At 40.4% G+C, this 26,673-nt stretch overlaps 1 protein-coding gene across 19 annotated transcripts in view; it reads left to right on the forward strand.

The window, feature by feature from the left end:
• The window catches only part of BNC2 (basonuclin zinc finger protein 2), a 423,886-nt gene that overhangs the window by 287,601 nt on the left and 109,612 nt on the right, over positions 1–26,673 (forward strand). For 16 of the 19 annotated variants that reach the window (XM_059071134.2, XM_067041456.1, XM_067041447.1 and 13 more), the window contains one exon: positions 9,570–9,805. The exons of 2 other annotated variants lie outside the window; for them this stretch is intronic. In XM_059071134.2, the coding sequence (XP_058927117.1) occupies positions 9,570–9,805 (236 nt within the window). Of the gene's footprint in view, positions 1–7,358; positions 7,469–9,569; positions 9,806–26,673 lie in introns of those variants that run through there. One more of the 19 variants, XM_067041453.1, reaches the window with a different exon arrangement.

Raw genomic sequence — 26,673 nt, forward strand, 5'->3', positions numbered from 1 at the left:
CCCTGCTTGTCTCTTCAGCCTTATCATGTGCTACTCTCCCTTGTTCACATCCTAGCAGCAATGGCTTTGCCTGGAACACCCCATCCTTAGCCTTGTTTAAATTATGTTCTCATGTCACATACCCAGTTTGTAATACTGTGTGTTAATGTGTATTTTTTTAAAGTCTGCTTTCCTCACTAGTTTTGGTAGAAAGGCAGTGGGCAGCTCACTTTTGTTGGAACAGAGAGCCACGTTAGAGGGTTATTAGGCTGGAAAGTAGTAAATCAGTCTTTCCAAGGTCTTCTGACACAGGTTAAGAATTTGGGGGCTGGGAGGGTAGGGCTGGAGCATTACTGGAAACTTTTGAGCAGAAAAGAGACATATTCTAAGCAGTCTTTTGAGAATACTGACTTGAGAACTGACTCTGTTATTTCTGTATTACACCAGAGAGAGCAGAGGCAGACCACACCACACCAGACCAGCCAGGAGTCGCTTGCAGTAGTGGACTTAGGAGGGTCTAAAAGCCTCTACTGAAGTGGTAGAAGTTAGGCCAGAGAGGAGGGTTGGATCCAGGGGAACTGCAGTGGAGACATTTACGGGGACTAGGTAGTCAGAGATAATTTTGGGTGTTAATGCTATATAAAGTTCAGTGAGAAAAACAACAAGATAGAAATTTGTAACTAGTATGTGACCCTTAACTACATAAAATTATGGACTGAAGGAAAGTAGATGCAGCTACATCAACATGTAGAGAATAGTGCCTTTGGTTGGTGGGATTATGTATGACCGTCTTCCGTTTGTTTTTCTTTTTCTCAAATTTATATTTTTTCAATGAGCATCCATGACATATTCAGTCAAAACAATCACAACAAAAAAGATTTGATTTCAAGCATTTTGGCCTAGTTTCTTGGGCTTAACTTTCACAGCAGTAGGGGTCACAAGTACATGTTTGGAGTTGAGGGCACAGAGTTTGGGTAGAACTCAACTTACAGGAGGTTAGGGATGGTGGTGTAGTATAGGAGTAGTTGGATTCCTAGAGGCAGATGATCACAGGTGGGCACCTGGAGAGGCAGCTCCTCTGGAATCCTGATGGGTCCCCTGCATCTCAGTTGATTTCCGTCCAAATCCTCCAAACTTGAAAATCTCAGTCATCCTGTAACCCTAACTCATCTTCACTCCAAACATCTACTTTCTTCCCCATACTTGTTAGCTTGGTCTTGATTCTTTGTTCTCCTTTTCTTTCTCCTTGTACTAAGGTAGTGGTCTTCATGCTATTGTCTTGCCTGCCTGCAAAATAATTTTGAAAACAAAGTTCCATCCTAACATTCTCATATGCTAAGTAACTTGCCAAGGTCATGCAGCAAGTTGGTGGCAGAGCTAGCATTTGAACCCTTGGAGTCTAGCCCTGGAAACTCTGTCCTTCATCTGGAGGATAACAAGCACTCTTGAAACACTGGGAACTTTAAATCATTGTTCTAAGTCATTATTTTTTCTCCTTAACTCTTGTTTCCAGTTCACTGTCCCCAAATAACATTACCACAAATGAAATCATACATTCACTGCAAAGTCTTTTATCATTCATGTCTGCAAGGAAAATTAAGAAAATAAGATAATATATCCATAAATGGAAATTTTATTGTTTAATTTTGATCAAGAGGAATATGATCAAAGCAATAGAAGTATTACAGATTTTCATAATTTACTAAACATAAAGTAGATTTTTGTCAGAAATGCATCTGTCAATAAAATGGATAGGGCAATAAATTTTTTTCTTCCTAGATTAGTTCATGTATCAATAAATGAATAGTACTTATTGTAAGAAAGAGGAAAGGTACACTATCAGTTCCTTCCCCATTTTTGCAGATCTAAGTGCTCAGACACCTGTTCACATGAATAGGTGGGACTAGGAACTTTATCACATTGTCATTCGGTTCTTAGAAATCATTTCAGATTATGTGCCCACAATTACACAGTGATCAGTTAGTTTCTCTTTGTTTCATCCACCTTATTACCCAGATGTTGTTAGAGTCATTTACTTTCTCAATTTCTGGAGAAAGACATTAACAAGACATAGCAAATGCCAGTTTATAAACATAGCTGTTAAGACTCTTTCACTTAGAGGCATATCATTTATTCTTGTATACACCAAAAAGGCTGAGAAAATAAAAATACTGTGTTAGTTATTCAAATGACTTCTGCAATATATCTTTTTTTTAAAGGTGATAACTTTTATTACTGCACATTTAGCTTTCTTAATTGATGAAAATTTCCCCCAGTGCTCATGGTCAAATCAGGCTGCCAAATCAGGCTGAATTATCATTGGGAAAAAAAATGAACTCACATTTCAATTCAAATGAATGTATTAATATGCATTTTGAGAAAAGTTGTAAATAATCAATAAACTATGAACTGCAATTCATAGGATAGTTTGCTAAAACAGTCTAGAATAAAATGTGGAGCTAATTAAATTAATCTATTAAGTGAACAATAGAAATGCTATTTCTCATTACTTAATTAGTAATGATGCCGTATAACTTAAGATTTTTATGAAATGAGGAGTATGTTAAAAGTCAGGGTATTACTTTGATAATGATTGTGTGTATCGCAATCTGGTGTTGGACTTTAGGAACAAAGTAGATAAGAGCCATATTTTATAAAAACATGGTCAAACTTTTAATGTGTTCAATGAAGGAAGTTATATACTGCTAAAAATTAAGTGCTTTGGCATTTAGGTCATAATTTAATTTTATTTCTATTAACAGGATGTAGACATATTCAAAACTTTATAAGATGAAAATGATGATTAATCATAACAAATAAATATTTTGATAGTATTTGATTAAATGGGTAGTAACTACCTTATTAAATGATAAACATTGTTTCTGAATTTCTGTAAAATTCCTATCCACAGGTTTTATTCAGTGCATCTTCCAAATTTCATAGGTCTGGGAAAATATTCAAACTGAATTTAAAAGAGTAGGCATCACATGTTCTCGGGGGCTTTTTTCCCCAGGTGATGACACCTCCTGGGGATGAGTATCAGGAATAATTGAAAAGAATGGCGGGAAAAGCCATTTTCAGCTTTGGACACTTTTGCTTTGTGCTCACAGGATACTTCCTAAAAAGTGATACTTTATTAAATAGGAATGCAAGAGGTGAGTGCATGATTGTTGCCCATTTTACATAATGTCTGAATTCTGAATACTCCAGCATAGACCCAAATATCAGGTTCTAGCTACCCTTTACTTGTATATGCATAATCAGGGAAAGAGGGCCCTTTTCCAGGTTCTTGGTGTTTTCATTAATCCTTACAAGGCTTCCCAATTGATTCAAACTGGCCACTATTTTGACACCCAGGAGAGCTTTACACCTTGCGCCAGTGCACTGTATAAGTCAAGTCCGAGTTATGCCTTTATTTGGTAAAGGAAAGAAGGGTATAGTTTTCACAGGAGAATTGGGGATGGATAATCTGCATGAACAGGCGGGCCTGTTCTCAGGGGGATCAGTTTTAGGAAAGAGTAAATATGGGATTACAGGATCTGGAAATTGAGTCCCCATGTCTGCGTATCTCTGAAAGGCCGGTGCATACCCCAGGTTTAGGCAGATCATCATTTGAAGTCCACTGAGTCAGGGCGTCTCCCAGTGGAGTATTGCAAACATTTCCTACCCTGTTCACTTAACTCTTAAATCATCCTGCCCTCTAACTCATCTCTGTGGTTTTCAGTGGCATGTATTGTAGGCGTGTATGTCAGCATCACCTGTGGTAATTTTTCACCCGAACCATGACCATCTCCCTCTCGACCCTTCTTCCTTAGGAGTTGTGGCTCTGTGGCCATGTGTCCCTAGCTGACACCTATTGCTTTAAATAAACTTCTGGACTCTCGTCAGAGTTTTACATCTAAAATAATAAGTCATTTTCACCTTATAAAATGTTTAATATTTTCTATATCCTATTAACCAGAAATAAAATTATATTACAACCTTTCCACAGGTTTTGGCCTGCAGTGTTAAGGTTTCTTACAGACTGCCCATCTGACTTTTCTGTATTTATCTTCAACTCTTTTGCTGCAAGCCTGACACATTCTTTGGATATTCAGTTCTCTTACACACACCTCATTAGTGCAGTGGTTCTCAAAGTATTGTCCCTGGCCAGCAGCATCAGTGTCTTGTGGAGACTTGTTAGAAATGCCAATTCTTGGCCCCCACCTGACCCAGTGAATCAGAAACTCCAGGGGAAGGTGGCCCAGCAATCTGACCTGTGTTTTAACAAGCCCTTCATCTGAGTTTGAGACACATAATGTTGGAGAACCCCTGCCTTAGTTCCGCCTACCTGGACTGTCCTCCTCCTTTCTCGCTTGCTGATATCTTACAAGAGTATTCCTTCCCGGCAGAGTGGCCCTCTCTTCTGTGTCCTGCAGTACTTTATCACATCCCTTTTACAGCAAAGATGACTTTTGCATCTGCATGCAGCACCTGCCTTGGTGATAAGTTGTTAAGTGCCAGTGAATTAATGCATGTATGCATGAATGAAGGAGAAGAGCATTTTAGGAGGAATGGTGTTCAATAGGGTCAGCTGCTATGGCGAGATCATGGAGAAGAATGAAGGGAAAAGCAATTGGATTTTGTAGTAAGGCAGGTGTTGGTGACCTTTGAAATGCTTGCTTCAGCAGAGTGATGGGCTGGAAGCCCAGATTGTTGGGAGTTAGGGACTTCCAACATGATGAAGACTTGCATGTTTCCAGAGTTGCTTATTGACTGTTTATCTAACGTGTGGTAGAAACAGAATTTCTTGGGAGAAATAACTAAGTGATCTTAGGCCAGTTACTGACCCTCATGGAACCTGTGATCTCCGAATAGGCAGTAATAGTAATACCTTGTGTTTTAAGTTTTTTAAAGGATTAAACGAGATCATTGTAACCCTTTAGAATGATGCCTAATATTTAGTTAGTACTTAAATGGTCGATTCCTTTATTCCCCTTCCCCATACAACAATTATTTTTTATTTATTAACGTCGTTGATGGCATCCATCACCCTTTCAAATTTGTATGAGATATGAGTTGTTCAGGATAACCTCATAACAGTCACTGGAGAAATTGTGAATTACATTTGGCCTGGAACTAACATACCTTGTTGAACCACTGACAGCTCCTTTGAAATACATGTTATCTAGCTGGAAGGATACCCCAAAAAGGTAGTTGTGTTAGTTAAGGCTCTTTTAGATACAAATTACAGAATCCTACCTCAAGCAGACATAGAAAGAGAGAAGGGGAGAGAGAGCTTTTGTTGACTCATGTGACCGAAAATTCTGGGAGGGTCCCACCCTTAGGCACCCACCCTCAGGCACCCACCCTCAGGTACTGCCATATCTGTATCTTCTGGATCAAACAACATTGTCAGTCCTTAGTCTTTCTCAGACCATCCTGTGGCTCAACTGTCCTCCATGTGATTCTCATTCCCAAGCATATTTGCCAGCTACAAATTTCAAGAAGAGGGAAGAACTCCCTAGTATTTCTAACTGAAAACCTGGATTCAATATCACTCTTGAGACTTAGGTCACTTGCCCGTTCTTAAACTGGTTGTTTTGGCCAAGGAACTGGGAGGTACTGGTTTTCCAGGCCTGGCTTCAGGAATATTCTGTTTTATGAAATAAATGGTATTGAGTGTAGGCGAAAAGGGGTTCCCTGAAGGGAAATCCAGTTTCTGTTCCCAGAATGAAGGGGAGGCACAGCAGGCGAAACAATTGATATCATATTATTGTATAGACAAGTGCTTTTCAAACTGTGCTTCTCGGAACTCTAGGGGCCCCACTGAGATGCTTAAACAGGAGGAAGGGAAGAAGAGAGTAACGCGTGGTGGGAAGTTGTCAAATTCATGCTCACTTGAGCTTTATTAAGAGTAGCTTCGGGCCTCCCTGGTGGCTCAGTGGTTGAGAGTCCACCTGCCGATGGAGGGGACGCGGGTTCGTGCCCGGGTCTGGGAAGATCCCACATGCCGCGGAGCGGCTTGGCCCGTGAGCCATGGCCGCTGAGCCTGCATGTCCGGAGTCTGTGCTCTGCAGCGGGAGAGGCCACAACAGTGAGAGGCCCGCGTACCACAAAAATAAAATAAAATATATATATATTTAAAAAAAATATATATATATATATATGTATATGAAAATGAAGCTACTCAGCAGTCATGGCTCACGGGCCCAGCCGCTCTGCGGCATGTGGGATCTTCCCGGACTGGGGCACGAACCCGCGTCCCCTCCATCGGCAGGTGGACTCTCAACCACTGCGCCACCAGGGAAGCCCTTTCATATATTTTTATACCCAATTTCTGGCTAAGATTTCATTTGAAAGTGGAATTTTGGCAGTACCATTGATATAGGACAATTTTAGCAGATGGTTAGGTCCGTAGCTCATAAAGGTAGATGACCATCATTTTCCCACTCCATCCTGCTGAACAAGTTCTTGCCCTACCTTTCCTTCATTCCCATTGGCCCAACTCATATTCCTAACCCGCCTGAGATCCAGACTTGAATCCCCCACAGTCAGACATAGGAAGAGCATGACATTAGGCAGAAGTCCAGTTCTCAGTTTACTGTTATTATGACAGTTTAAAAATTGTTACTTAACCAACCCTTTGCTGACCAAGGAGACATCCCCTCCCAAAGCTGTTGTCAACTTGGTGATGCAGTACAATCCAGCAGTTATAAAGCAGAAGATTTTGATTCATTCAAGAAATATGACCGAGCATAATCTTTGATGATATGTTTATGCTGAAATTTGCAGTTGACATCTGCAAGCTGAGCAGTTTAATTTTTCAAGCCTTCCTCTATGGCTCATCTCCTAGGTAACTGCTGCTTAAATCATACCCATGGGGCTTTTTCCTTATCAACTATTGACTTCCTTTAACTATTTGGCCCGCCCTTTCATTTTCCGTATCAGATCCCAAAATGTAGCCAGGTACCTATTTGTGTAAATAAAGTTTTATTGGAACATAGACATGCCCATTAGTTTAGTTTAAGTCCGCTCTGTTTTCCCTCTATAGTAGCAGAGGTGAGTAGCTGTGAAACACGGGGCATGGCCCATAAACCTAAAATATTTACAGTCTGGACCTTTACAGAAAAAGCTGTTGACCTCCACTGTGTATTTATGTGGCCTATTTATTTATGTGTATTCCTACTTCTTGACATGTGGCATGCTAAAGAATCAGTAATGTCCTTTTAATACTCTCACTCTCTGACGGTCTCACAAGCATATATAGAGAAATACTTTTGCTTTTAACTGTTCCACCTGTGCTCTTTCAATTCTCTGAACAACTTCTCTTTGTTTCTGTGCCCTCAACAGTTTAGTCCTCTTCATCTTCTAAAACTTCCAGCCCTTTTTAAGGAGTGAGAGGGAGAGGGGTGACAGCTTTCCGCCTGGCCCTAGGACACACTGGTGCACACACCTGCATATACTTAATGCATAGATACAAGGTGCCGAACACATGGACAAAAATCAGGTTTGGCGTCATTTTATTTCCCCTCTACTCATCCATCCCAGTTTCATATTTGTTGTGGTCACAGCAGTATACTTTGTGAAGAAGTGCTTGATATAGGCCAGGAAGGTTGATAAAGGGAAACGGAAGAGGAGATTTCCCTCGACCTGGATGCTGGATTTCTGTAAGCAGAGCAGCGACTCATCAGAAGGCTGAGTAGTTAAGCTGTACTTGAAGAAAAACAGGGATAATAATACCTCTTTCCTGCATTTTTGCTGTCTAAATGCCCTGTGGAGTGAGAGAAGACTTCAATCCCTGGGCTTGTGAATCCCTTATCTTTCCCAAACGTTAAATTAATTTTTAAAGCTATTTATTCAGAGTTGACTTAACCACTAGAATAGGAAAGATCAGACAAATCAGCTGCAAGAAATGAAGTATGAGGAAACCCGAACTCTTTGACAAAGTATTCCTGGGAGTAAATGTGTTGAATGAAGCCAGCGGGTAAATGATAAGGGCCTTTACACTGTGGATGTAAGAAGGCAATTTATCAAGAGTACATGAACTCTCCAGTGACCACAAGTCAGGAGGAAACGAGAGTGGAGGAGGAGCCCTAAAAAAATACACTTGAAATACTAAAAAGTGTGAGTGTGTGCGCGCGTGCACTTTTAAATACCCACGTTAATATGCAGAAATACCGGTATATTAAAAGAGGAGCTGCTCAGAGTGTACACGTACGGTAGCCTGTGCTGTTGGGCGAGAAGGTATTAAGAATGGTTTCGAGCTTGCAGAAACCTTGGGTCCTCGCAGGTATAGCTGGTAGTTGTTGTCTGATACCCATTTGCCTGACTCATGAGATTAGATGACCGTCTTTCAGGCTCACGTGTTTATCTCTTTTAATCTTGAGAAGGTCATGTGTATAATTCTGATAGTTGATCTAATGCTTTTGTGTTTTCTTCAGGAGTTCAAAGCACCTCTCATTCGTTATCTCATTCATCTTTTCAGCATCTCTTTGAGCCCTGTAGGTGAGACAGCACTATCTTAATGGGTCACTTTAGAGAAACTGAGGAAAAATGTTGTTACATTATCTGCAGTAGGGTTCCCAGTAACTCAGATAAGGATGCGGATGAGAATGTATGGCCTTATGTTGGCTTTCAGAGCTAGGGAGAAGAGATGTGATTTCTTAGATTTGAGGAGAAAAAAGCCTAATTGTTGAAATATTAGTCCCACTAAAAATATTTACTCTGAGAATGGTCATCCTCAGTTTTCTGCGCTGAAATGACACAGCTGAAATACACAGAAATTCTCGTACTTTGATTGTAGTCATTTTTTTTTTCCAGTTTCATCTCATACTGAGCTCTTGTCAGAGCTGTTAATAAAATACCTAATTATGACTTGAATTCCTTTTCTCGTTTGTTTGTTTCTCCTGAATAACTTTTAGAGAACACTAAACTAACAGGTAAAAACAGCAAGAGGGGAATTTAGGAGAATTAAGTCTTGGGATAATTTCCCTTAGCTAGTTCAGCATTGAGGTAAATGACTAGTCCCCCCAGCCAGATGTCAGCTTTCCTTATTCCCTCTGAGTTAGTCCTTTTCCCCCTATAAGTCTAAACAACACCTTTCTTTTCCTCTTCAAACCATCCAGGTATCATAAGGGGTGAATCTTATTCAGAAAAACGATGTTGGTTGATCCCGCTCTTGTGGCCGAGTTGGCAGTTGTGTGCCTGTTCCTTCTTTTGGTGCGGGGAGGAGGAATACCGTGGTAACTTGGGTTGAGCCTTAGTTCAATTAGCAAACTAATTAGTCAGGTTTTCAGCTCCAGCCACAGTCATTTAGAAACCTCCTCAGTGGCTCTCTTCCTGGAAGCCAAATGTATTTTGTATTTGCTTTCGTCTGCAATTTATAAACACACGGAATCCAAAAAACAAACAAACAAAACCGGGAGGAGGTGGGAAGAGCACTGTTTACATTGCACAGTCCTGCTGAGACATCTGTGATTATGATCCAGCTATAGACATGGAGGCCCCTGTAACTTCCGGTAACTCGTTTCTCCTTTCTTTGTCTCTGCCCTCTCCTTTTTATCTCTTTATTCCCACCTGCCCCTGGACCTCTGGCGGGACCACCGCAGCCTTGGATAAGCTCAGCACGCAGCACCTCTACCACCCCACCCAAGTGGAGATCGTGCAGTCCAACGTGGTGTTTGACATCAGCAGTCTGATGCTCTACGGGACGCAGGCGGTGCCTGTGAGGCTCAAGATCCTGCTGGACCGTCTCTTCAGCGTCCTGAAGCAGGAGGAGGTGTTGCACATCCTGCACGGCCTGGGCTGGACCCTGCGTGACTACGTCCGGGGGTACATCCTGCAGGTAGGGGGAGGACGTCAAGCCGGTGTCGGGGGCCAGCTGGAGAAGGGCTGGGGTAGGAGCCCTCGGCAAACCTGCCCTCCTTCCTGCCCCTCACAGGCCCGGGCATGCACACCTCATTCTGGTTAACGTGGTCCTTTTGGTGGGCTGCTCAGGGAATTGGAAGGAAGGAGCTGTGGGCCAGCGGGCTGGCCTCCGGCCTCAGTGGTGAGCGTTAGAAAGGAAATAGTGGCCTGTTGCCTAGGGTTGCTCCGTTTGCATTCTTTTGAATTCAACTCCCTCTCTCTACAACGCGGGCCTCCTGGCTTCCCCAACAGGCCTTATCGAAGCCCTACTAAAAGGGAAGGTACGGAGGTGGGTGATGGGTGTGCGAAAATCTGAAATCGCACTTCATCTGGGTTTCGTAGGGCTCATTCTCACGCTTACTTGGTAGTTTTGGTATTTTCTTGGTTGTCTCTTCTCTGTACCCTAACCGTTTATTGCTTCTTCATCCAAGTCAAAGGAACAACTCTGTAAACTCCCTGCTTCTGTAATCAGTAAACCCTCGCATTCCAAAACTTGCAAACCTGGTTGTAGATTTGGCCTTCACAGCACCTGTTCCTCCAGCTTGAGCCCCTTCTGTGTGTCAGGGGCACTTCCGGTCTGGTAAGAGTCTTGAGACTTTTCCGAAGGGCCTGCAGCCTCCACTCCCCATGCTCCCAGCCTCCTCGCCTTTTCCATCATTTTTTGCCGTATGTCATGAGTCGTTTTGCATTGTGTACTTTGCCTCTGAAATGTTTTTATGGCCATCTGTCTTCCCACGACCCTTGAAGGGTAAATGTTGAAAGCAGCATGTTGGGAGACCCCAGGATCCAAAAAGACTACACTGGATGATGAAGAAATGCTCCCTCCTGCCAAAGGAGATCACAGTTGGAGAAGGTAGAATCTGAAGTGATGTTTTGAAATTTCTTATGGGGGATAATAACCAGGAGAATTGACCCATTCAAAAAAAAAAAAAAAAATTGGGTTTTGGCTCTGCCAGCCTTGTTGATTGCCCGAACCACCCTGTGTTGTGTGTGAGGCTGCCAGCTTGGCATGTGATGAGTGGGGGAGAGGGCCTTGAGTCCCGCCCTGGCTTTAACCTGGCGTGAACACACACACGCTCCTGTCATTCTCCTGTGGTGGTACCACCAGGTGTTAGCCAGGGCGAGCAGACGAGGGGTGCTGAGTGGAAGTAGAGAAAGAGGGAAGGTAGGATCACCCGCCTGCTCCTGTGACTGCTTTAGTTAGCATAGAATCATTTCGTAGTGAGACGTCAACTTGGAAGGCACAGGGCGATTGGCCCTCAGAAGGTGAGATGGTGCTGATAATAGGAATAATTATATATTACGTTTTCAGTTTATGCAAGACTTTCACAAGCATTCTCTCATTTGCCCCAGGTTGGGGATGCTTCAGTGGGGTGAGTGGAAAGTTAAGTCCTGGGTGGTCAGGGGGTCCTGAGGCGCAGTGTAGGTTCCAGGAGGAAGGGGCCAGGAAGAACAAAGCATGGAACCAGTTCCACAGTCTCCGCTTAGGCCAATCTGGAGACACACACAGTGCCACGTCTTTCTACAGTTGTTTCCACACATGATTATTAATGTCCATTTGGGGTGGGTTCTACCCTGCAGGAAGGAACAAACCTCTTGCAGATTTCTGAATGGCACGGTCAGCTTGGCTAAGCACTCCTTCCTTTATAAAGTGTAGGGTAGTATATGCCCCAACCTCGTCACATCTTTACTGCCTCCAATGCAATGCTTCGTTCCGTCACCAATGCTGTATTTCAGTTCCACGTGTCTATTTTTGCCTGAGATAGCTGGACCATACACGTGGTCTCTTACTGTTGAAACGGAGATACGAGCGTGACTGTGATTAATTGCCATCGTAACAACCCAGTGTCCCGTAGCATTTTGATGGCAGTAAATACAGAACCTGCTCGTTGTTCTGTTCTGTAGTCCTAATGTTCTGCCTTGAACGGTGCCTGTTCTTTGTTTTACTTGAAATTATTACTTAGGTGTTCATTTTTTTCTCAGCATTTCCACTTAACTGTAAGACAGGCATAGAAAATGTACTCCATATTTAGTTTTGTATGAGGGCCTAGGATTTAAAGATACAAAATTACAAGAGAAATTAAATTTCAGAGGAAAATTCAACAAAACCACAAACTAATATTTATGTCTCTTATTTTGGGAAATACTGCCTAATAAAGAACACTGTCACTTATTGTGATACTTAATTACTTAATTGCAAAAATTATAATTCATCTTCATTAATGTCATAGAGATTTTGAGAAAGTCTCAAATTTAATATAATCTGTTTTCTCCACTCAGGGTCTGATATTGACATTTTGAGAAAATCATAGATGATTTTTATATTCGAGGAACACTGGATTTCGTTTCTGTCTTGTTTTATTGGTAGTACTGATGTCATATGGATTTTATGTAAATGATGCTTTTTGTCATTCAGCATTTATCATCTACTTGTTTCTTGTGAAAACATTTCTTGGTTTAGGAAGAAAGCAAGAGGTTGAAGGACACAATACTGTTATTTATGTATTGAGAAAATGCTCATTTCATTAAAAAAGAATAAGCAAGGGCTAGACTATAGAAATAAACCTTTTTTAATCTAAAGCAATGTTATTTGATTATTGGCCAGTACTTTAAAAATTATATATGGTAATGATAAGGTATGCTCAGATGACTTTGAATATAATTATATGTAACATTTTTGAGCAGGTAGACTATAAAATGTGCGCCCAAAGGTTTGTGGAACCCTATAACGCACGATTAGTGTACAAGTCATTTTATCTGGCTAAAACTCAATTGTCTTGTAGCCCTCAAGGCATCAATTTTAGCATTATTGCTCTCAACAACAGTATATTGAATATTATGTCAGTTAGAGGAGAATAATTATCAAGGCAAGTTAGGGTGGCTGTTAGTCTTACCACATATTGACTTGGTTAGCAGTTGGCTATAGATTGTGTTACTGGGCAAATGAAGATGTACGGTAAGTTGAACTGGTGAAGCCAGGATATTAATTTAACTCTCTCTGGGCCCAAACCTACATCCCTGATGTATAAACACAGCCACTTCTGGTTTCAGAAATAGTTTTGAATGTGGAAGAATAGCAGTGTCTGATCTGATTTTGAATTTTTGGATTTGGGGGGAAAGAAGAGCTAGCCGTTCAAACCTATCCTTTGCAGGCATGTTTGAAGAGGTTATTAAAAGAGAAAGGGAGATGATTGTGGTGGCACAGATTTATTTGGGGCTAGCGATATTTTCCAAGGGTGCTGTACTGTTTCTATAAAAATTGCTTTTCACTTATATGATTATCTTTGTGATTCATAAGCTAACTAGCTGGCTGTAAAATGCAGAGCAAGACTTGCACTACAGTGACTTAAGAATCCAGGTAGTATCTTAAAGGTGAAGAACCCACTATTCTCCTGGGTACCAATTAAAGTATTCATTCAGAAAGTACCAGAAAAGTGAAGTAAATTTTAGGCATTTTCTCACAAAACAGAAAAAAGGAGGAAATAGGCAATTTGATCCTAAAAAGCAGACTGTAGGTCTTCTCTGGTGGCGCAGTGGTTGAGAGTCCGCCTGCCGATGCAGGGGACACGGGTTCGTGCCCTGGTCTGGGAAGATCCCACATGCCGCGGAGCGGCTGGGCCCGTGGGCCATGGCCGCTGAGCCTGCGCGTCCGGAGCCTGTGCTCTGCAACGGGAGAGGCCACAAAAGTGAGAGGCCCACATACCGAATAAAAAGCAAACTGTAACAGAACATGAGATATTTTTTTCTGCTGCTGAAGAGTTGTTCGTATTTCAAGTCTACATCTCACAGTACGTTTATTGACAGTGAATAAAAGCAGTGTCCTGTTCTTTCCCCATTTTCCTTGTCTCTGGCCTAGGATATAAGAATATGGGTGATTATCATTGTTGAATTTAATCATTTAAAAATCAAGTGTTCGCACAGTCTCTTTGCAGTTTGAACGTGTAACTGACTTGCCTGGGTTCATACGCCAGTCCATCTGTGGAAATCTCCTTTGCAAATGAGTCCTGCCAGAATTCAGGGAACCGTATCAGACACTCTGAATAATTAGCTGAGGTGTCAGCAGCTTGGTGAGAGGACGAGCAGTGATGTACATTTCAAGTCACCTGTGTCTTGAAACAATCAGAAGTAATAGAACAATCAACATTCTAGAAGAACATTTCCCAGAGTATCCTGGGTGCATTTGTCTTCCGGAGATCCGACCGAGCATTAGCAGGACCTATACTCTGGATCCTTTCCTTAGAGCCTAGTGATAACACTAGCATAATAAAGGCTCTGAGAAGTTGGTTTCTGAGAATAGATAAGTAGCTTCCACCAACCTTGCCCGCTTCATAGCCTCTTCCTGTGAAGCTCATCAGAAGTCTTCCATTCCTGAACACACTCAACTCTTCTTCAACTTAGGGTGCTTGCAGGTGTGGATTCTTCTACCTGGACTCCCCTACTCGTCTCTCTGCGTGGGCAATGCCTTGTCCTTTAGGTGTCCACCCACTTTTTCACGGAGACCTTTTCAGTCCAGCTTAACCCATGTAAGTCTTTTCTCATGTGGCTCTATCTCAGGATTCTGTATCCCTCAAGCTCCAATAGAATTTAAAATCAATCAAGTCAACTGTTAAAATGTTTTTTTCCTGGCTCCCTCACTCGGGAATGCCACAGAGGCAGGGTACTCAATAAGTACTTGTTAAATGAATGGGTAAAGAAACCTGCTTCACTTGATGTAGCTTGACATTTCACCATGGAACCCATGGAATATCTAATGACTTCAGTTGGTCCAAGGGCCCTTGGTCTTTCTTCAGGTGTCCTGGGGACCAAAGGCTGTAATAGCAGCTGGGCCATTGAGGGCAGTAAAAAGAGAGGCAGAAGCTGCCACACACACCCCCTAGCTAGTGGTCTGTGTAGAATAAGTGTTTTGTGGTATCCATGTGGTAGGAAACATCAATATTAAGCAAACACTTGGATTTAAACAGCCCTTTGCAGAGCAAGTTCACATATGTTTCGCTCTTTGAATCCTCTTTCTTATACCACCCTCTTGTAGATATTGCCAGTGAATTAACATTTGTAGTTGTTGAAGCTCAGAGAGGTCAAGTGACTTTTCCATGATCACAGAGGTTGCAAATTGGCACAGTGGGTACACTATAAGCTTCCTGAGGATAAGAACCACTTACCTCTTGTTTGTCACTGTAACCCATGTCCCAGCACCCAGCCTGGCATGTAATAGTGCTTACTAAATATTGGAGGGAGGAAATTTTGAAATCTGATTCCAACGTGGGTCTCTGACTCAATGGGCAGTGTTTGGGTGGTTTCCGGCTTTGTTTTTTAAGGCTACTAAGCTGTATTTCCAGAATGTGATATGTGAGAGTCTTGTGGCATCAAAGTGGTGTGGTTTGGGGAACAGAGAAGACCTGAGAAGTGCTTAGTGGCAAAATTAGGTGAAATTGGTTCCTCTTTTGCGTTCCTTTCCTTGCCTATTTCCTGATACTCCACCTTGTTTCAGGTTCCCTGTGTTCTCTGATTTCCACGACGCAGACTTTTCCTCTAGATCTAATACTTAATTATGCTTCATTATAAATACTCATCTTTGACTTACCTTTTCAGGGATACATGCCTTTTGTAATTGAGTGTAAAAAAGCAAAGTTTTATACCTAATTAGTAAGATTTTGTCTGTATCATGTGCAGGGAGTGGAGCAGAGACGAAGTAGCTCTTTTCTGGGTCCATAAAAGGATATCAAGTTGGATAGTAAAGGGTGCCCTGGCTGTTGAGTAAGAAGATCTGGCTAAAGTCTCAGTACTGCCACTGATTATTTATGTGAATATGGAAAAATGTGCCATTCTTACCCATGGTTTCTTCATCTCTAAAGTTGAGATAATCCTTTATATCTCTCTTGTTTTTGAATGGCAAAAAGATGAAATAACGTGGATGAAGTCATGAAGTTGTAAACTCCACTTAAAGTTGGTACTTTTCACTTACATCTATGCATAGAGTTAGGTCCGACCAGTTAACAGCAGGGCAGTATCAGGGGGCCAAACATGTTTCTCTGCAGATGTCCAACGCTTAGGAAAAGATAGGAAGCACATTTTAGCGATTAGTTAATGGGATAAATGTTAGTCGTTTTTAGTAAGTAAACCCTGAAATACTAGTGGCCTAGCGCAATAGGAATTTCTTTCTCCTCAGTGAGACCAGCCGACGTTCCTGGGTGGTGAACACTTTCCTCCCATAGAGGAGTTGAGGAGTAGTAGTTTAGAGCCTCTGCCGTTTTATGGCTCTGCTCTTCTCTGGGACTTCAGCTTCCTCATCCTGCTGGCAGTCTCAAGAGAAGGTGGGTGGAGGGGTGGTGTGGGAGGTTTTCATGGACCAGGCCTGAAAGTAGAGTGGGTCACTTTTCCACGTGTGTCTGCCGGGAGCTTACGTCTGATTAGGACCATGTGATTGAAGGGAGCTAGGACACGAGTCCCACTGAACAGTCGCTCCCAGCTGTGCGTCTGCCCCTGCGGGATGCCCGCAGGTCAGTGCCCCTCTCGTGTGTGGTGGAATAGCCAGCATTCTGCCTCCTTTTTAAATGGGCCAGGAAACCTTAGGGTAGAATATTAGTATAGTTAAGGCAAGTTCTTACTAAGTTCCGGCTGCGGTTCTTACTAAGTGTGTGAAATAGACTCATGTCTTTAGCCACCTCAGGCTAGGCTCCCTCACCTGTAAAGCAGGGATATTAACTACCTTATGGGTTTATTGTGAAGATAAAATAAGATGATGCACATAAAGCATTTAGTCGTGAGGCCTGCTAAGTATCCAGTAAATGTTAACTGTTAACATGATGATGAAAAAGATGATGATATAGGCTGCTTGAGACTGTTGCCAACCTGGCCATTTTAGAACTGTATGCATAAAGCAGCCTTAAATCCTGGATATTTTATATTTCACCATGCCTCTTAGAACAAGAGTGTCTTACCAGCCAGTCTGGTAAAAAGGTAGCTACTATTCAATTGTAAATAAATAATACATACATACCTATGCATATACATACATATACACAAACTTGCATGTACATATGTAAATGGTACATGCTTGATTTTACAAATAAGAGACGGGAGAGTATCATGACAAAGATTTTGGACTTTGGAGTGGAACAGACGTGGGTATAAATCTCGGTTTTACCTTTTGATAGCTCTATCATCTAAGACAGGTCATTTGACGTATTTGAACCTAAGTGTCTTCATCATAAAAGCTATACAAATGATATATATGAAGTCCTTAGTGCAGTAAGTAGCCCACAGCACCCTTCTTGAAATTAACCATTACTACATGGTGTGTGAGTGAGTATGCATGTGTGCTTTTTTTTGAGTAATGACTTACTCCACATATGACTATCATTTTATTACCATTGCATTTCTCTGTTTCATCAACTCTTTGAGTACCCTTCCAAGCACCTGGCACAGAATGAGTGAGTACTTGATGAATTTATTTAAATGATTAGAGTATCTGGGCTTTCACCCCATTGCATAAAGTAAAACTTACTCAAAATAGGCACCCTTTTTTTTATGGCTATTATGTGACCTCACAGATTTTGAGGAAATTCCTGGAGCAGAAAGAAAAATGGATCTAGATATAAATTCATTTAGGTAGTCCTTCAAATAACCAATTTTGTTGATTAATTACTATGTACTGAGTACACAAGAGAAGATCTCTCAGGAAGCCTTCACTCACAAGGCAAAAGTATCTGTTAACAAATCGTGGGAATTAAGCTCAAAACTATAAGAACGTACAGATGACCCATAGCATTGGCATAGAGTGGGATTATTTGACTCCAACTAAAGATCGGATTATCACCACCATGGTGTAAGGGGTCTTTGTATCATTTCAACAATCTGTGAATCTTGCAGGCAAGAAGGATCACAGGTGTGAATGGTCAAAATCCCCCTGTCTTTGGCAGGGATATACAAAAGCAGATGGTTCAGGACAGTGTACTGTATTTACAGTGTTTGTTTTTCCAACCGCTTGGGCTGTTGTTTAGACGGTATCCCAGCAATCCTCCTAACCTCCCTATTAGAGAGAGAGTTTCAGAGACTATTATCCCTGGTTTTAAAGTTATCGTAGCTGAAGGCCTCAGGCAGGGTCAGAGCTGGAAATGGAATACAGGAATTTTTGAATCCCTTGCCAAAGCGCTAACTATTTGAACAGCAATGAAAATAAACACCTTATATCCAAGGACGTAGCTTGATGTTTTGTGCTCAGAGCTAAAATAAAAATATTCCTCCTTTTACCCTTGCAAAGTAGAAATACATAGCCCACCAAATTCTAGCATGGAATTCAGTGACTACTGGAATAGCATTTATGTCTGTGGGAGATGGAGGGAGGTTTTTTGTATTGCCCAGAAGGAGCAGAAATGAGCCCAGAGCTCACTGGCCATTTGCCATTGGTAAGAACCAGTTCAGACTTACTTGAAATGGGTGTTCTCTGTGATGGCATTGATTAAACCATATGATCTCCAGAGCAACACTCTTTTATGCTCCTTGTTGAATCTAAAGTCGAAAGTTCCTGAGCTTTGGGTCTAGACCTCAGTTCTACCACCGGTTAGCTCTCTAGCCTTGCAAAAAGTCAAGAATTTCTATGAGCCTCATTTTCCTGATGATACCTACATAATAGAGTTTTGAGGATAAAGAGAAGTAATTTGTTAAATTCATAGTATTGCTCAATAAATGTTAATTCCTTAAGCTGAGCGATTTCCCAATTCCCTACTCACCAAAAACCTTAAGTTCCTAAAGCAACAAAGCTATGTGACTCTTCTACGTGTCCATATATTTTATTTGAGCTACTGTGTCCTTTTCTAATGTTTCCCCCAGTTTGACAGAAGGGGCAAGTGGAGAATGAGAGGGGCTTGCTCAGGAAAGGAGCTCTATCATGACTATAGCAAAAATCATGGGAAGGCTCTCAAGACCCAACCTAGCCTATCATCTGTTTCTTTGGAGTGACCTACATTTCAAATACTCATGTGTGAAGTCACGAAGGGCTGTGAAAAACAGAAAGTGAGATGAGGATCTGTGCAGGTTTCCAGAAGCTTTTGCTAAGTCTGTGCAGATGAGACAAACATAAATAAAGATACACTTTTTTGATTCATGCATGACAGCTATGGAAGCAATGCCAGCAGCAACTGGAAAATAGAACGTGGGCCAATACATTTGCTAGTAGAATTAAAGTGACCACTGCCAAATGGAATTACTCTAGGAAGACCTGTTGAAAGAGGAGATTCTTCAGGAAGAAGAGAGAGATTGTTATTTAGTAGAAGGGATGGAACGAACCTTTTTCCATTTAGGAAGAGTGTTAACGTTGGGGAGAGTTGTGAACAAGTTTAAGGGAGAGCATTGCATTTCGGTTGGGTGAGCAGCTTTGAGCTGAGGTATTGGTGAGTGTGGTTAGGCCGGTCTGGGCCTGTTGATCAGAAGCTGTTCTTCGTTCACGTGATGTTTACGTCACCATCCGTTTCTAAGGGGAGGGACTAGTGATTCTGTTGGTTCGCAGACCTGACATTTGCTGCTAAACACCTTAAACTTAAAAACATGGATTACTGGCTACTAGTAACTTCATAAACAGTTATTTTTAGAAATTCACCATTGAGGTCCTGTTGCTATCGAGGAAGTATTTTCATTTGTTGGTGGCAACTGAGTGACCTCTGTATCCCCTCTCTTTCTTTCTTTCTCTCTCTCAGTCAAGGTAAACTTGGGACGAGAGACTTGGAGGGTAGGCTGGACGGTGTAGTTTTGCGTTAACAGTGCAACGCCTCGCATGGTCACAATAGACCCCACGGTACAGCAGACCCCAAATTAAGAGAAGGAGATATTGGTTGATACACATTTACTATCCAGAGCTCATCTGCAATTTACTGTGTATTTCTCACCTCTAGTCCCCAGGAAAGCATTTTTTTAGAGACTTTGAGAACTGAAGGTCCTGTCTGTAAGGAGAGGTTTCCTTGTTCTCATGTAATTTTCTCTCTTTAGCAAAGCCATAATAATAGTGTCAGAGGCAGCTTTCTAGTTAGTATGAGTAATGTGGTTACTGTATTTTCTATTTTTATTTTAATATGTTTTTCCTGCTGTGGATTTTTTTTTCTTTTTGGTTTTAAAAATAGCAGTTGAGTAAATGTGGTAATTCGAAGACACTGGTGCACACTGCATCCTCTCTGGGATGCGATTCTGAAGGAATACTTGTCTACAGCGGGCATTTTTTCCCTCCAGATTCCTTAGTGGAATAAATAGGAGAATGTTTGGAACACCGACTACCAAAAATAATTGGCTTATGGTCAGCCCAGGTTAGGCCAGGCTTCAGAGAAATTGACATTTAAACCATAGAGTATCTATACCATAGGTTTTTGCCTCTCGGGTATCCGTCAATATTAAGCCTGTTTATTTTACGGTGTGTTCATAAGACACAGAATTAGGTAGCTGAGGATGCACCTTAAATTGGTTCATTCATTTGCTTCTTTTAAAAGTACAGCACACAGGTTTAGAAATTTTAAATTAACAACAAAACACACTTAAATTTCCCTTGAAAGAGTAATTAAGAGCTCTTTGTCTCTGTGTCCTGTCATCTCTGCCAGAATGAGAGTTCATGCTGAGTATATTCCATTGAGTCAGCCATCATTCCATCACCGGCAGGAATCACTTTTCCACATATTGACATGTGAGGGAATGTCTGCTTGCAGTAGCCATGGGCTCATGCCAGATTTTGAGATCCATAGGGGCAGTGCTGGGAGCTTTTCAATTCTGAATCAGAGATCCAATTCATAATAGCTGAGCCAGGGAAACCGGGTTGAATCTGTGGCCAAATCCACGGCAAAAAACTCTTTTTTTCCCCTTTCCCTTTTTGCAGTGCTTTATTGCTTTAAAATATGAGCGCCTCTGTCCATTGATCCTCCGCTGTCTTTACATTGGATTCAAATTGTGGTTTCTTAGGTGAAAAGGTCAGTGTTTTATTCATGCAGCCACACACTGATGGAGATTAACTGAGAGCAGTACAAGACATTTGGATCCTGTTAGACCTAGGGCACCTGAAAGAAGTTTCTTTTTCTCCCTACCCTTCACTCTGCCTGCTGCAGAGGAGGATGGCCCTGTCTTCTGGGAGTGGGGGAGGGTTTTGATTGGCTGTGTGTTAACTGCCTCAAATCCATGGTCATAGGGTGAGTAAGAACCCCTGAGAATCAAACATGTCATCTGTGTAGCATCACCTGATTTAGTGCTTTTCCTCAAGTCTGAGGTGTCTCCAGGGAACTTTTTTCCGTTGCAGCACTGATCTTTCAATGAGGTGCTAGTGTCTGTCCTGAGCAATAACAAGGAAAAACCATGAAGTGTGAACAGTTCTTATTAGGTGGGTAAATGTCATTAACGCCTTTGCAGCCTTCTCTGCAATCTGAATGCTCTTGTCAAGAGAGTGGCTTACTGAAGCCTCCTGTAAAATCATATACATGGAATTTAAGAGGCTGAAGTTTCACATTTTAATTAAGCAAGGTCATTAAGCTTACTTTGCTTATGGATTTTTGTAGTCAATTACACTTGTGTCTGATACAGACAGACGCTCTCCAATAAGCCTTTCGAAAATCCACCTACAAAGATTATTTTAAAAATTTGAGAAATACTTGATTTACTTTAAATCAGAGTTTTAGCTAATTCTTGGTGTTTGTCGGGAGTAGATGCTTCTCTCTGTTTTAATTTTATGGAGACCCGTATACTCATGCATTATACCTGATAATAATATGCATGTTTTCATATGTGGAGTGAGAAGAGTTAGCATTTCTACTTAATGAGTAGGTCAGCTGGTTTAATAAAAAGTCTGAAGTGTATAGTGTTCAAATAATGATTTTATTATTTTCAGTACTTATTCGGAAGTCTTTCTCCAGCCATGAGTTTGCCTTATGTAAAATTCTAGTATTTTCCTGAACCAAAATTTTTATAAGCAAAGTTTGCTTCTATAAACCTCTTCTGCTAGTTTGAGAATTTCAGATTAATTTTTTCTTACTCTGGATTGTGTCTTTGAGTTACAAAAGAAACACATGTTGAATAGTTGTATGGTAGGAGGGTCAGATACAGAGGTAAAATTATCTTCTTCACTATGCCTACTAATTTTTAATAAAGAAAAATGAATTGAGACATCTGGCTAAAACTTTGGGGAAGTAAATCCAGAAACTTATAGGCAAGTTAGAGGTGGAGAATGGAAATTAATTAAATGGTACTTACTATTACTAACTTAAGATGTATAATTTAATGTGTTCTATTTACTTAGGATACAGTCCTTGTTTCAGATCTGATTCATCATCCCTTTTTTAACATTTCATTAGGTGATAAGTTTCCTTTATCTTGTGTGTATTTTGTTCTGTTTTTCTATTTTGAGGGTTCAGGAAAATGTATTCATTCAACAAAAATTTACTTGAGTGGCTGCAGTATTCAAGTGGTAAAAAGGCACCGTGATTCTCTGTTACAGCTCTCAGTTTAGTGGAGACTGAGGCTCAAGTTAAGCTAAAGGAAAGCAGAGGCCATTCGTGTACATTTTCTAATGAATATATTAGCACGATCAGTTAGCAGTGCAATAATGAGTTATATGTAAATATACTCTTTGGACATATTTCCAACTTGCCTGAAAAGTTAATGTGATTTTAAACATTCCCTAGCTATCTTGCTTGTACTGTTAATTCAAACTCTGCAATTAAATGACTGACTAAACCAAATTAATTTTCAGTTCGGCCCATACTTTTTGAATTAAAAACATTTAGTTTAGTTTGAATGAATGAAATTTTGCTCTCTATGATGGAAAACTCACCTATTTATTAGATCACAGAAGTTAAGCAGCAAAGATAAATTTCCTTCCAATTCCTTAACACACAAATGCTCGGACAAGTTAATAAAAACTTATTTTAAAATTCCCTTTTCGTGAGGCTCCAAATATGATCATTTTAAGCCCTATTAGGATCATTTTGCAAAAGCTACCCAGGAAGTCACTCACTTAGAACAAGAAAATCTCTTGTGGAATTACTGTTGCCAACACCACTTGGGGAATAACTGGGCCAATTAAAATGTACATGTTTTATATTAAAGTATGTTGCCTATTAAGATAAAGAACGTCAAATCTGGAATTAGTCTGTATTCCCTTTGTTATTTAGATTTCTTCACATAGTACATAGAATTTTAGTTCACCTGATTACTTATTTGACTGATAAGTTATATATATGTGTATATATATATAAAATTAAGAGGGTGGTAGTCTGGTGTCAGTAGATTCTTCTTGTGGAAAGTAGTCTCAGATTTGGAAGCACAATAAGAGGGTCCATCTGACCACACCATCTGCTTTGTCCTCTCTCTTCTCTCTTTTCCACCTTACACCTAGATTCAGGCTATTACTATAAATTATGATTTCCATGGTTCACATTTTAGGGTAACTTTGACAAAGAGATGTCTGGAGTATCAAGATTATCAAAGATGTTCAGTAAAACTTCATAAATGTTTTTCACGGCACCAAATGGAAGGAAGCTTTACTGTGTTATATTTCCCATATGGAAAAGTATCTGGGACCTGAAGGGGGCACACCATTGGAATGGGAATACTTCTTAAAAAGGAACTTTATAAAGAATGCTATGGTGTATAGGGTTTTCATGTATGATTTATTCACTTGAGCAGATTGCTTTGAAGGTCCACACAGCATCCTGGGTATAAGTTGTGCTTTCCCAGACCTGAGAAGTGTCTGAAAAGTTAGATTTCACAAACTTTTTAGATTTGCCTATGCTATGCCACAGGTCAAATATGTCTTGCTAAGAGTCTGGTTGCCTTTTATTTTAGTCAAGGTTTGGCTTTTGTTAAAAACGTTGGATTGGGTTTCTTCGTAAAAGGTATTTACCGTCTCTGTCACGTGTTATTTTATATTAACAGAAAGTCAAGATGGTAGAATTTAAATGCCAGTGTTATGTGGTGACACAGGAAGGTGTTATTTTTCCATGGTGTTCTTTCTTTCATTTTTTGAAATATAGATCTTTTAATCGGTTTCACTTTAGTAAATATTATCTGAATGCTGAGGAGGGCTTGGAAGATCATGGTTCTTTTGTTGTTACTCACTTATTTACAGCAGTACCTGTGAAAGAGTACTATGCAGATATTAAATATAAGAGCACTTTCTAAAGTTTTGCAAATAATACTTCTACAGTGTTCTGAGTGGGATGGAAGGAGACCGAATGTACTTACACGTTGAATAACATCAGACTTCCATAGAATATATTGAAGAAGATAGTCCTTTTAGTCATTGCCTATGTATTCTTTAGGAAACAGCATTCACAGAATTAAAAGCATATTTTCCTACAGGACAAATATGTGAATGGTATATACATCTTCCCTTATCTGGAGTATGTAGTTGAAAAACCTATGTAATTATGTTAAGTCTAGAACCTCTAAACATGTTTCAAGAGTATTTTTCTGCTTAGAATGAGCTCTGCAAGATGCCATATAATTTTCACTTTGTAGTTAGTGTTTGTGAGCAGCATAGAACTTAGTGAGATTGGGAGATGCTAATATGTTAAGTGTCATACTTGAAATATTTAGTTTTGATAAAAATAATATATTAAATAGAGGGAGTTCTCCCTATAAAGCTGAACTAACCTTGAGGAACATGCAGGCCGGTGTGTAAAACAGACAGGTAATGTAAACAGATTTTAAACTGTTTTTGTTAATAAAACTTTAGTTTAGAACAAAACCCCAAATTTGCCTTAGAAAATGTTTCCAAATTTCGCTCTTATTTCATTCCCAAATAAATCTTTGGGGGAAAGAATAAAAATGTGAAGATTCATCTCTTTTCATTTGAACTAGAATATTAGCTTGAGTTAGAATGATGTGAAGTATTTATGGAATAAAAATAGAGAGCTTTATTAATGTTATTGTTTCTGTGGACAGAGCTTAAAAGCAAGACTCTGAGAGAAAGAGGGGAATGCTTTTCTCCATGTCAAATAGGTTCTGCAATTCACGATTATGAAAAGAGAGGAACACAAAAACAAAAGTCTGTGTTTTCATGAGTTTTAAATTATGAGGCCAAAAACACTGATTTAGTTGTAATAAAAATTCATATACCTCAGCTTATTAGTGATTTTCTTTTAATACTTTCTGCAGAAAAGAAATTGCCAAACTTCACAACAAGAAAGTTCACGTTGGGTATTTTAGATGGCCTTTATAAAATTTCATCCACGTTTTGTACTTTCACACAATGTTACATGACCTTAACAAGATCAGTAAAAATGAAGTATGGAATCCTGGAGAGGAACATTGGGGGAGCTTTGGAAATGTGGAATGGAACCAGAGTACCAAGGGTATTGATTGGCAAGTTAAAGCATTTTATTTCATTGGAAGTCGATTCTTGTTAAGTAAGTAATGAATATATTAGTTATCCACTGTTGTGTGACATACCACCCCAAACTTGGTGGTTTAAAACAACCACTATTTTATTCTTGTTCTCAAGTCTGTGGGTCAACTGGAATGTTCTGCAGTGAACTGGTACTTTGACAGGATGGAGGCGGGTGGGGGTTGGTTGGTGTCAGATGGTCTAATTTACACATCTGGCTGTTGGGTTGGGACTGGCTGTCGGTTGGGAGAGGGAGGTGGTAACTGGTTGTAGTATAGCTCGTCATTGAGCCAGTTAGTGTGGTCTTATTCACATGCAGATAGTTGCAGGGTTCTGAAGAGCAGCAGGAAAGGGCAAGTCCACATGCGCAAGCACTTCTAAATATCTGCTGGCTTCATATTTTTTAGAATCCCTTTGGCCACAGCAAGTCACATATGCAAAACCCAGGGCCAGAGTGCGGGTGATTACGATTATTTCAGGATATGTGTACAAGGAAGCCTGAACAATTGGGGGGCCAGTACTGCAATCATTGATCATCAGACTCTAGTACCTTAGGAAGCTTCATTTGATAGTGGTATCTAGGTGGAACTGAGGAGGGGGAGCCCTGAGCCAGACTCTCTAGTTAGAAACTCTCTGTAGTTCAAGTAGAAATAACCCTGGCATTAGGGTAGTGGTAGAGAGAGTAAACAGCAGTATTAGATAAAACCACTGCTAACTGAATTCTGTAGGTGAAGGAGAGAGAAGGTGCTTGTAGATTGATTCCAGGCTTCAAGGTTGGGTATATGGGAATCTCAAGAACTGGTGAGATTTTGGACCTTAATTATGTTTGCAGTGAGCATAGGACATCTGTGCAACTTCTTAGAAAATTCCTACTCCTCTGTGCAGGAACATTAATATGAAATGAGACTGCATCTTTGAAATTCTTATTTTTTTTAATCTGTTGCTTTAAAATTCATGGCCTCGTCCCAGTACCCCCTTGACCCTAATCCTTGTGAAGATGATTAAGTGACAAGAAGTGTTTCATCTCATCTCTTAAAAGCACATGGACAACTTCTCTATAAGCAAAATGTTTCAAAGTTTGGATTTCCTAATTTCATTTCTCAGAGTTCAACATCTGCTTAGCATTTTTGAGAATTTAGTTTTACAGGTATTTCTTTGAGATTATTTTTTTATATTTAGAAGTATGTCAACTTTGATAAAAGTTAAAAATTTGGTAATATGATTATTCCTTTGTAAAGCATTTTATGCTCCATGTTTCAGAGCCAGAGTATAAAAGTTTTGCTGCTTTTTTAATCATTCCGTTCATAATCTGGGGTTTAACTCCTCCATATTGTAAATGTTTTTTGTATAAATCATGTCTAGATTATTTATGAAAATGTATTAAGGCTTCTTCCTGTTAAATGAGTAGAAAATTAGTGTGGCCATGGTTTCTCTGTTCTTCTTATACGTGGATGGAG

The sequence above is a fragment of the Kogia breviceps genome, chromosome 8 (genome assembly GCF_026419965.1).
Source record: "Kogia breviceps isolate mKogBre1 chromosome 8, mKogBre1 haplotype 1, whole genome shotgun sequence".
Classification (NCBI taxonomy): Eukaryota; Metazoa; Chordata; class Mammalia; order Artiodactyla; family Physeteridae; genus Kogia; species Kogia breviceps.